This window comes from Thalassophryne amazonica, chromosome 2 (assembly GCF_902500255.1).
Source record: "Thalassophryne amazonica chromosome 2, fThaAma1.1, whole genome shotgun sequence".
In the NCBI taxonomy this organism is placed as follows: domain Eukaryota; kingdom Metazoa; phylum Chordata; class Actinopteri; order Batrachoidiformes; family Batrachoididae; genus Thalassophryne; species Thalassophryne amazonica.
The window spans coordinates 47,970,635-47,982,986 of NC_047104.1; the positions used below are offsets into that span (position 1 = coordinate 47,970,635).

At 40.5% G+C, this 12,352-nt stretch overlaps 1 protein-coding gene across 3 annotated transcripts in view; it reads left to right on the top strand.

Annotated features, from left to right (window-relative positions):
• adamtsl7 (ADAMTS-like 7) overlaps nucleotides 1–11,610 on the top strand; it is a 149,650-nt gene extending 138,040 nt beyond the window's left edge. For all 3 annotated transcript variants that reach the window (XM_034185762.1, XM_034185772.1, XM_034185766.1), the window contains 2 exons: nucleotides 588–732; nucleotides 10,349–11,610. In XM_034185762.1, coding sequence (XP_034041653.1) covers nucleotides 588–732; nucleotides 10,349–10,491 — 288 coding nt within the window. In that variant the 3' untranslated portion in view covers nucleotides 10,492–11,610. The remainder of the gene's footprint in view (nucleotides 1–587; nucleotides 733–10,348) is intronic.
• Nucleotides 11,611–12,352: the final 742 nt, after the last annotated feature.

A 12,352-nucleotide genomic window follows, 5' to 3' on the forward strand; every position in this document is an offset into this window, starting at 1 on the left:
GGCTCTACTCTACTTTTTTAGATATTTAGATATACTTTAGTATACACTATTAGAGTTCTACCTTAGAATTGGAATGTATTATAGAAGACATACCTTACTGAATTTTCATGTACATAAAACTGCATGAATGACAGTATTAGATTACAACGTTCTTCATAGAGCTTCTACATCCACCAAGGCCCCACTGTCCCCTTCCCCAGCCCATATTCCAGCATGCACTCCACTAGTCCCCTGGTTCCCAACCTGGGGTCTGTCTTGCCCTGTCTTTGATAGAAGTAGGGGGCAGCAAGCAAAAAAAAAAAAGGTGGGAACCATTACATTAGTCAACCCTTGTTCAAAAGTACTTTTTTTTTGGTCTGCCAGATCTGGATCATTTTCTGGATCTGCACCATTGGATCTGGACCCCAGTCAAACTATGGCTTGACAATCACAGAATCCTGAATGCTGATCTTTGATTCGTAATCATTCAGGATCAAAACTCAGTGATCAGGATCATTCCTTAATCTAAAAATCTGTGTAGCAGGTTTGTGATTGAGCTTCATCATTAGGGTGGACATTGTACTAACTCAGGGCTGTTTAATTTAAAGTGTTCCAAAACGTGTGAAGGAGGATTCCGCGTGCGGGAAGTGCGCTGCCTGTCCGACGACATGCTGTCCAGTGACGACTGTGAAGAGCAGCTGAGGCCGACCAATAAGGAGGACTGCAACCCAGAGCCCTGCATACCTCAAACAGGTCAGTCATAGAAGACTTTTTGTGGAATTGAGTAGTTTAGAAAAGGACCACTGGGTGGTTGATTGGACTCAAAACTGTTCCACGTTGTGGTGAACGTGGCACCAACAGCAACATGATGTTTGCAAATGTGACCTGAGGAAAAAAGGATGATCTCACTTTACCTTCCCAGTCCATTTCGGAAGTTGTCTTCTTCTGGCACCTTTGGACCCTGAGTCCTGCACGGTTCTATGTCAGTACCCACGTCTGATGAGTCATGTCAGAGGTGTCCAGCCAGTCAGCCCTTACCAAAAAGTAGCATATGCAAGTATGTTTCAAGTATACTTCGAGTTTACTTTTTATATACTTATCAGTACTATTTTTTGGTAAGGGAGGGTCTGATTATAACAGTGGAATACAGGATTTGACTCATGTGGGTAGAGCAGGAAGAAATGAAGTCTGTGCTTGGGGTCCTTGGGTACTGCTGGAATGACTTTGTGCCAGATGACCTGTTACTTAGGACATTGTTCAAATTCAGAGTCACAACTTTGTGGCAAATGTGTGAAAAAATTCCTAATAAAAAAATGGTACTTTTTAATGTTTGTTGTTGTTTTCTAAAGTAAAACTACTTTTTTGTTTATCAATTAAAAAATACCCTTAAATAGGTGTTTTTCAGTGACAGTATTTTTTATGTTGTGATTTTTTTTCAAGCAATAGACTAGTGAAAGTATGTTTAAAGATGTAACATAAAGCTTTATCCCTAGTTCTTTTGTTGTTTTGTTACAAGTTGAATTTTAAGATTTTCAAACAGCAGATCATCCTTCTGGATTATTTGTCCTATGGCTGAGTGACAGTTTTTTGGCAAAATGTTATGCTTTAGGTAAGATATGATACTTATTTTACTATGGTGGTGGTGGTGTATTTAAAGGTATATTTACAAACTGCATACCAAATTAATCAGTGGGTCCTGTGCAATCCACTGATACCTTACAATAAGCAATATCTAACTGTAGTTAAGAAAAAGTCATATCTTTCTCAACCCATACCACTTAAAGACGTGAAAATAATTTGTGATGTTGCAAAAAAATAAAAAAAAACATCTGATCCCTTCAATTTTGAAGCTAGATTCTTAAACCCTTAAGTGGTTTGACCAGAAACAAATGGGATTTTTTTTTTTTTTTTTTTTTTGCAACAGATTCTCGTGGTTTTACAGGCGGAATTGACTATATTACTAAACTTTACTTCCAGTTAAAATGGAATGTGTGTCCTGTTGGCACTATTTAGAGATAAGAGACCTGATTAAGCCTCTACAGTTATGAATTCTTCATCAACCTAAATTTTAAAGTACGTTTTTTCTTTATTTTAGCTGACTGAAATGTGAATTTATCATGCCCAAGAAAGATAACTAAAGCTGTCAGGGTTGTGGCCGGCCTGCTGGCACTTACTCTCAGATGACTCCAGAGCAGAATCACAAAATTATTAACTCTGTGATGGTCAAGTGGTATGGTGAAGAAGGGTACCGTAAGCTGAAAACTGCAAATGTTGATAATTTCTCTGAAAACAAAGTACGTAGATGCAGCAAGGGCGTCCAGATCAAATACAACCCCAATTCCAGTGAAGTTGGGACGCTGTGTGAAATGTAAATAAAAACAGAATACAATGATCTGCAAATCCTCTTCAACCTATATTCAGTTGAATACAATACAAAGACAAGTTATTTAATGTTCATACTGATAGACTTTTTTGTTATTGTGCAAATATTTTCTCATTTTGAAATGGATGCCTGCAACACATTTCAAAAAAGTTGGGACGGGGCAACAAAAGACTGGGAAAGTTGAGGAATGCTCAAAGAACACCTGTTTGTAACATTCCACAGGTGAACAGGTTAACTGGAAACAGGTTGTTGGACAGTTGTTCAACAGTCCAGGGTCGTATTTTGCGCTTCGTAATGCGCCACACATTTTCAGTGGGTGACAGGTCTGGACTGCAGGCAGGTCAGTCTAGTACCTGCTGTTGGGGAAGTGTCGTGACACGGCCCCACAACAGGGGGCGTTAATGAAGGGACAATGGAATAGCCAAAAAGTAACAATTTAATGTTGTGAAGGTGCACAACGTAATACAGACAGATACAAATATGTGTTATATCAATCCGACAAAAAGGTGACGTGTGGCAGGCTCGAAGATAGGAGACGTCCGGTGAGAGAAAAGCCGGAACCCACACAAGCCTCACCACCAACGGACCTGAAGAACACCGGAGCCGCCAAGCCCTGCGCCCCAGGTGGCCACTGTCTTCAGCAGTCAGACCCGGTACTGCTGGCAGAAAACAGAAACAGTTCTGGATGAGTGTGAGTTCGCACACTCAGTAATCCCACAGTCTGTGTTCAGTAAGGAGGGAGAACCTCCACCTCCAATCACACACTCGTGCAGCTCCTGAGATAACCACTTATCTGGGTGGGGTGTGAGGCGAAGCCGTCGCAGTCCACACCAAACGCCAACTCCGCAGACGGTATCCGTCCCAGGAAAACGGCTGCAAAAAGAGATCAGACTAATACTCGAATTTAAGGTTCAGCAGAGAATTACCTGTATGGTAGAAGATTTCTCGGCGAGGAGGTGGAGTTGCAGTCTGGTCTTTATAGTGGTGGTGATGGGTGACAGCTGGTGTTGATAGATGACAGCTGTCACCTCTAGCGGCTCTGACGCCCTCTCATGCTTGGAGCCCGCACTCCAAGCAGGGCGCCATCTGGTGGTGGTGGGCCAGCAGTACCTCCTCTTCAGCGGCCCACACAACACCTGCACTCTTTTACTACAAAGCCACGCTATTGTAACTCGTGCAGAATATGGCTTGGCATTGTCTGGCTGAAATAAGCAGGGGCGTCCCTGAAAAAGACGTTGCTTGGATGGCGGCATGTGTTGCTCCAAAACCTGGCTGTACCTTTCAGCATTGATGGTGCCATCACAGATGTGTAAGTTGGCCATGCCCTGGGCACTAACACACCCCCATACCATCACAGATGCTGGCTTTTGAACTTTGCGCTGGTAACAATCTGGATGGTCTTTTTCCTCTTTTGTCCGGAGGACAGGACGTCCATGATTTCCGAAAACAATTTGAAATGTGGACTCATCAGACCACAGCACACTTTTCCACTTTGCGTCTGTCCATTTTAAATGAGCTCGGGCCCAGAGAAGGTGGTGGCATTTCTGGATGTTGTTGATGTATGGCTTTCGCTTTGCATGGTAGAGTTTTAACTTGCACTTGTAGATGTAGCGACGATCTGTGTTAACTGACAATTGTTTTCTGAAGTTTTCCTGAGCCCACACGGTAAGATCCTTTACACAATGATGTCGGTTTTTAATGCAGTGCCGCCTGAGGGATCGAAGGTCACGGTCATTCAATGTTGGTTTTCGGCCTTGCGGCTGACGTCTCCAGATTCTCTGAATCTTCTGATTATGTTATGGATTGTAGATGATGGAATCCCTAAATTTCTTGCAATTGAACATTGAGAAACATTTTTCTTAAACTGTTGGACTATTTTTTCACGCAGTTGTTCACAAAGTGGTGATCCTCACCCCATCTTTGCTTGCTGAGTCTTTTGGGGATGCTCCTTTTATACCCAGTCATGACACTCACCTGTTTCCAATTAACCTGTTCACCCGTGGAATGTTCCAAACAGGTGTTCTTTGAGCATTCATCAATTTTCCCAGTCTTTTGTTGCCCCATCCCAAATTTTTTGAAATGTGTTGCAGGCATCCATTTCAAAATGAGCAAATATTTGCACAAAAGAAAAAAAGTCTATCAGTTTGAACATTAAATATCTTGTCTTTGTTGTGTATTCAATTGAATATACGCTGAAGAGGATTTGTAAATCATTGTATTCTGCTTTTATTTACATTTCACACAACGTCCCGACTTCATTGGAATTGGGGTTGTACATAAGTATGCACACCCTTTGCTTAATACTTTGTTGATGTACCTTTGGCAGCAATTACAGCCACAGGTCTTCTTGAATATGATGCCACAAATGTGGTGCACCTATCTTTGGGCAGTTCTGCCCATTCTTCTTTGCAGCACCTCTCAAGCTCCATCAGGTTGGATGGGGAGCATCTGTGCACAGCCATTTTCAGATCTCTCCAGAGATGTTCAGTCAGATTCAGGTCTGGGCTCTGGCCGGACCACTCAAGGACATTCACAGAGTTGTCCTGAAGCCACTCCTTTGATATCTTGGCTGTGTGGTTAAGGTCATTGTCCTGCTGAGAGATGAACCATCACCCCAGTCTGAGGTCAAGAGTGCTCTGGAGCAGCTTTTCATCCAGGATGTCTCTGTACATTGTTGCATTCATCTTTCCCTCAATCCTGACTAGTCTCCCAGTTCCTGACACTGAAAAACGTCCCCACAGCATGATGTTGCCACCACCATGCTTCACTGTAGGGATGGTGCCTGGTTTCCTCCAAACATGATGCCTGGCATTCACACCAAAGAGTTCAATCTTTGTCTCATCAGACCAGAGAATTTTGTATCTCATGGTCTGAGAGTCCTTCAGGTGCCTTTTGGCAAACTCCAGGTGGGCTGCCATGTGGAGTGGCTTCCATCTGGCCAATACAGGCCTAATTGGTGGATTTCTGCAGAGATGGTTGTCCTTCTGGAAGGTTCTCCTCTCTTCACAGAGGAATGCTAGAGCTCTGAAAGACTGACCATCAGGTTCTTGGTTACCTTCCTGATTAAGTCCCTTCTTCCCTGCTTGCTCAGTTTAGACAGGTGGCCAGTTCTACGAAGAGTTCTGGTGGATCCAAACTTCTTCCATTTACGGATGGACAAAAAACTGGCATTAAATACATTTTTGTGTTGCATGTTATTAATGTCCATATAATTCATGTTGTAAAAGAATATAATTAGAATGAATGTATAAATGTTGCAAAACATAATTCTGCTCTAATAATAATATTGAAAGATCTCTCTTCCACCCCTGCACAGTTGTACAATGGTTTAGTCCAGGCGCACAGGTGACTCTCCCCCCCACACACACACATCCCAAACGGGATCTGACAGAAAGAGGAGGTGTTTAGTAGTGCTGAAACAACTAATCGATTTAATCGATTATTAAAATAGTTGTCAACTAATTTAGTCATCAATTAGTTGTTAAATAACTTTGTTTTACCGCAAATGTTTCGTTTCTTCCATATAAATCAACCATTTCTGCAGCGCGGCTTTGCTTTGAACCTTGAACCAATCGAAGCAGTGCTTCGATCTGGTGCTTTGTTGATTCAGTGTTTTATTTCGCTTAATCTTAATTTTTCCCCACTAAAACCCCAAAGAGCATATGTCTGTGAGTAACATTTACCTTTTTATGTTAATCTGTCCTGTTGTGGTCTTCTGAAACAGTTGATAGATGTATTTTATAACTTAAAAACGGGACCAATGCTAACGCATTAGCATGTCTATGGCGTTTTTCAATGTTGAAGTTAGCATTAAGCTGTTGCAGCCGTCAGCACATTTGTTTTCTGTATAATAATTCATGGCTCAGCGTTTGTTGTCGTAAAAGAGTCAAATGTATTACAAATTGTAATATTTTATTCATTTATTTGTATTTATATGTCAACAATAATAATAATAATAGAAACAACAACAATAATAGTAATAATAAGTAATAATGCCACAATTAGTCCAGGGGCCAAGCAGGTTTTCGGTACCACTTAAGGTGACTAAACAACACTTAGAATTCAGCCTCAGTGTATTATGGCCTACACAAAAATGTGTAATAGCAATCTCAGGGTGGTAGGTGTAGCCAGGTAGGGATCAGTGAAGAATTACACAGAGGTCAAACTTTAAAAATGCTCCAATCATGTTAAAAACTATATCACATTACTTGTCTGGTCATAACGATTCCAAAAAGGTATAGTTTGGACTATCTGTGATGGAATGTTTTGGAGTTATGGGGTAAAAACAGCAAAAATTGTGACAAAGGTCAGTTTCAGTTTGTACAGGGGTCAAAAGTTAAAGTTGTTCCAATTTCTGTACAGAATGATGCAAATTATTGGTTGAAATAAAAGGTTTTAGATTAATAAACGGAATAGTTTTGACTGTGTTGAATGTTTGGTCTCCAAGGTAAAGGTCAAACAAGATCAACATCTATTGGATTCTATGACATGTGACATATATTACCCTGTAACATGATAATTAAGCATGACAGATGGTGCAAACTATTCTATTAGAACCCTATTAACCCAAACAATAATTTGCATTATTTCTTTTTATTTTTATTTTTTTACTGAATTTTATCAACTTTAACTTTTGACCCCTGTACAAACTGAAATTGACCTTTGTCACCATTTTTGCTGTTTTTCCCCATAACCTCAGAACATTCTATCATAGATAGTACAAACTATACTTTTTTGGAATTGCTATGATCAGACAAATAACATGATATAGTTTTCAATGTGATTGGAGCATTTTAAAATTTTGACCTCTGTGTAATTCTTCATTGACCCCAACCTGGCTACAGCTACCACCCTGGGATGGCTATCATATATTTTTATGTAGGCCATGGTACACTGAGGCTGGATTGTTGTCCTTTAGTCACCTTCAGTGGTACCAATTAGGTCAAAATTGATGACTAGCTCATGGACTAAATACAGTTTTAGAGAAACGGACTGAAGAATCTGATAAAACAAAACAGAAAAGACTAAACCAACTAAAAATGAACATAAATAAATATAGAAATAACTGTTTCCTGTGAACACCTAGTGACTTAAACCTCCACTTCATCCCTGTTTTATTAAGTTTAATGACAATTTGTTTCGGTCAAACCACATCTGTGTTTTTACACAAGAAGAAAATAAAATGCAGTAAACTGCACATTTGTGTCTTTTTTCATGAAAATATGTTATTAAACATAACATATTACACTTTCGTCAGGCCTTTAAAATACTTTTGTGGACTCTTGCTGTAATATGTTGTCAGTGGTTGAGATAGTTGCTGTAGGCATCTAAACCTGATGGAAATCTGTGTGTGGTATATCGGTGATGTATGTATGTGCAAAATCAATCAATCAATCAATCAATCAATTTTTTTATATAGCGCCAAATCACAACAAACAGTTGCCCCAAGGCGCTTTATATTGTAAGGCAAGGCCATACAATAATTATGTAAAACCCCAACGGTCAAAACAACCCCCTGTGAGCAAGCACTTGGCTACAGTGGGAAGGAAAAACTCCCTTTTAACAGGAAGAAACCTCCAGCAGAACCAGGCTCAGGGAGGGGCAGTCTTCTGCTGGGACTGGTTGGGGCTGAGGGAGAGAACCAGGAAAAAGACATGCTGTGGAGGGGAGCAGAGATCGATCACTAATGATTAAATGCAGAGTGGTGCATACAGAGCAAAAAGAGAAAGAAACAGTGCATCATGGGAACCCCCCAGCAGTCTACGTCTATAGCAGCATAACTAAGGGATGGTTCAGGGTCACCTGATCCAGCCCTAACTATAAGCTTTAGCAAAAAGGAAAGTTTTAAGCCTAATCTTAAAAGTAGAGAGGGTGTCTGTCTCCCTGATCTGAATTGGGAGCTGGTTCCACAGGAGAGGAGCCTGAAAGCTGAAGGCTCTGCCTCCCATTCTACTCTTACAAACCCTAGGAACTACAAGTAAGCCTGCAGTCTGAGAGCGAAGCGCTCTATTGGGGTGATATGGTACTACGAGGTCCCTAAGATAAGACGGGACCTGATTATTCAAAACCTTATAAGTAAGAAGAAGAATTTTAAATTCTATTCTAGAATTAACAGGAAGCCAATGAAGAGAGGCCAATATGGGTGAGATATGCTCTCTCCTTCTAGTCCCCGTCAGTACTCTAGCTGCAGCATTTTGAATTAACTGAAGGCTTTTTAGGGAACTTTTAGGACAACCTGATAATAATGAATTACAATAGTCCAGCCTAGAGGAAATAAATGCATGAATTAGTTTTTCAGCATCACTCTGAAACAAGACCTTTCTGATTTTAGAGATATTGCGTAAATGCAAAAAAGCAGTCCTACATATTTGTTTAATATGCGCTTTGAATGACATATCCTGATCAAAAATGACTTCAAGATTTCTCACAGTATTACTAGAGGTCAGGGTAATGCCATCCACAGTAAGGATCTGGTTAGACACCATGTTTCTAAGATTTGTGGGGCCAAGTACAATAACTTCAGTTTTATCTGAGTTTAAAAGCAGGAAATTAGAGGTCATCCATGTCTTTATGTCTGTAAGACAATCCTGCAGTTTAGCTAATTGGTGTGTGTCCTCTGGCTTCATGGATAGATAAAGCTGGGTATCATCTGCGTAACAATGAAAATTTAAGCAATACCGTCTAATAATACTGCCTAAGGGAAGCATGTATAAAGTGAATAAAATTGGTCCTAGCACAGAACCTTGTGGAACTCCATAATTAACTTTAGTCTGTGAAGAAGATTCCCCATTTACATGAACAAATTGTAATCTATTAGACAAATATGATTCAAACCACCGCAGCGCAGTGCCTTTAATACCTATGGCATGCTGTAATCTCTGTAATAAAATTTTATGGTCAACAGTATCAAAAGCAGCACTGAGGTCTAACAGAACAAGCACAGAGATGAGTCCACTGTCCGACCTTTTAATAATAACTCACTTAAAGAAATAATGGCAAAACTCACATGTAAGTAAAAAAACAAAAAACAAAACGATTAATAGAAAAAAATAATCGACCGATGAACTGATTAATAAAATAATCGTTAGTTGCAGCCCTAGTGTTTAGGCTGAAATAAAATATGTCTTTCCTAAAAAATCAAAGTCCGTATTTCAAAAAAGAAGAGGAAAAAAAAAAAGGGAAAGAAAACTAAATGAGGGAAAGCAACTGCTAACCAAATTCTTTGAAAAGAGAGATGAGCTTAAAAGCTAGCTATATTGAGTTGGGGGGTCTGGGGGACCAAATTGCACCATTTTGGTGCAATTTGGTCCCCCAGACCCCCCAACTCAATATTGCTCCCCCAACTTTAAAAAGGGTTCTGACTCCCAGGTGTGATCTAAGGTATACATGATTTAGACCTGGTTTGACTATGCATTAGAAATTTGGTGTTTGCGTTAATAAAAAAGAACATAACAGTGTGTGTGTGTGTGTGTGTGGGGGGGGGGGGGGGGGGGGGGGGGGGTCTTCAATATGGGTAGTACCCAGGGCCCAGAATTTGCTGCTACGCCCCTGTGCATCTATCCCGACTTGTCTCAAGTAAACTGGCTGTAAAATTGATGATTTGGTTGTGTTATTTTTAAAGGTATGTATACTTCAGCACGCCATGTTTGGACTTTTATATTTTTATGTCATGTTGTACAGATTAGTTTCCATCGAGTTTAAATGGTATAATTTTAGGAATTGTAATATAATGAAGCCTGTATTATAATTTTTTTTTTCCCCTCAAAAGGTTCAAGGCTATACCCTCCTCACTAAAAATGACTAAAATAAATAAAAACAGCTCTCAAGTACTGTCCTATACTACCTTGAACACGGCCTTTAGTTCGGAAGCACTGCTGTGGTGTTATACATGTTACAACCCACTGTTGCCATGGCAGCGTCTCACTCCGGCTGTTCTTCTTGGTAAAACTGGATTCAGAGTGATTCAAACTATAATTTCTGTTTCAGATGAGAACTGCAGAGACAAATACTTCAACTGTAACGTGGTGGTGCAGGCTCGTCTCTGCGTGTACGATTACTACAAGACCACGTGCTGCGCTTCATGCTCACGCATGGCCCACAGACACTCGGTTCAGCGGGGCCACAGCTAGCACACGACGGGGCTGATCTCCACAGGGTGAAGAGTGACTGCAGACTCTGTTCACGGGCCAGAGGAGCGGACGGCTGGACCTTCCCTAAAATGGATACCGGTACTTGCCTTGTTGGCCAAGGATGCAAACTGAAAAAGGAACACTTCATTAGGAGATGGCTGTGTGGAAAAAGAAAGGGCTTAAAATAGCAGAGGACGGAACAGGCGCACTGGATTAAAGGATACACGGTGGGGAGAGAGGTCAGAGGTCATGGATTTGAGCCCTCCTCAAGAATATCTTCTTTGTTTGGACTTACAAGAAGCCTGCCGCAGTCACTCGCTCATCATGACTTGCATGTCCTAAACGTCTTCACACTCTGAGCCACACTTGGAGGAATGATGTCATATGAAGTTGAGCCTGTATGGTTAACCAATCACAAGCAACTTTATCAAACGGAAGACCGTTTGATTTATTTTACCGGGTGTAGATAAACTGCCCTCTACACCAGATGGTCACACGGTGCATTTGACTGCCAGAGGGCCGCAAAAAAAAGAGAAGCTAACTGCAGTTATGTCAGCATGTGCAGGCATGTCTTAGCAGTTAGCATTAACACATGGTTTAACACCAACAATGGTTATTTTGATTAACGCTAAGTTCAGCTGACATGAATGCTGTGTTCACATATTGGCGGTGTGTAACAGATGGTAATTGCATTTCAATGAGGATAACGAAAAATTCCGACACCGCTGGCGGTGAGAGCAGCACCTCACAACGGTGCAAGATCTGGACCCGTATTCACAAAGCAACCTAAGGGTAAAAGTAGCTCTTAGTGACGTCATTCTAAAAAAAAATGTTAGAATTCCTTGAATTCTTAGAATTTTCTCTTTATACCATGAAAGTTATTCACAAAGCATTAAGAGAGCTCATAAGGTGAAACAATGTTAAGAGGAGGGAGGAGGACTTTTCATAAGAATTAAGTGTCTTAAGAGAAGACAGCAGAAAGACAGAGAGGAAGGAGAGACATTCTCCGTATGTTGAATGACAGTGATTTAGTAACACGCTACCGGCTTGATTATGCAGGGATAATGTTTGTGGTTGACTTCACCAGTAATGAGCTTACTTTTCTCACTCAGCATAGTAACATAACGCCTGAGATGAAGGTCATCACAACATTTCGATACCTGGCTACGGCAAAAATATAAATTGCATATAAATTCTGTAACATTCATGCAGTGTATAATAGCCAAGTGTCCTCTGTGTGTGTGAGTAAGTATGGCTTCAATCACAGAGAAACTGGGGGAGTTGACATTTGCCGTTTGGTATACGTATGTATTTTGGGTCAAGGATGAATGCTGCAAAAACGGAAAGTTGATAAGATTAATAGTTTTTTGAGAAATTAGCAATCGTAGCTAACCAGTAAACAGTGGACATTGTGTGCAATGCACCATGGGAGTTTGGGTCTTTGGGGTTTTAAATGTTATTGTGGTACACATTAGTTTTACAGTGTTGTCAGTGTTATTGATTTATTGTGTTTTGTAGTTCAATTGGTTGAGATTTTAGACACTTTAAGTGTCATGTTGCCATTACCTTGACTGACAAGTGTATTGCGTTTGACGTCTTCCACCACTGTCCCTTTATCTGCATGTCTAAAAATAGAAGCACCTTAGACAAAAAGCTGTGCTTGTATATAATTTTGATTACGGACAAACTGGGGAGAGCTGAAATTTGCTGTTTGGTTATGTATTTGGGGTCAAGGATGAACGTCGCCAAAACAGAACGTTGATAGGAATAATATGTTTGAAGAAACTATGGATATTACAGCACTACAGCACCGGTGCAGACAGAAATTCTATTACAACAAACAGTATGATGGTTTATCTAC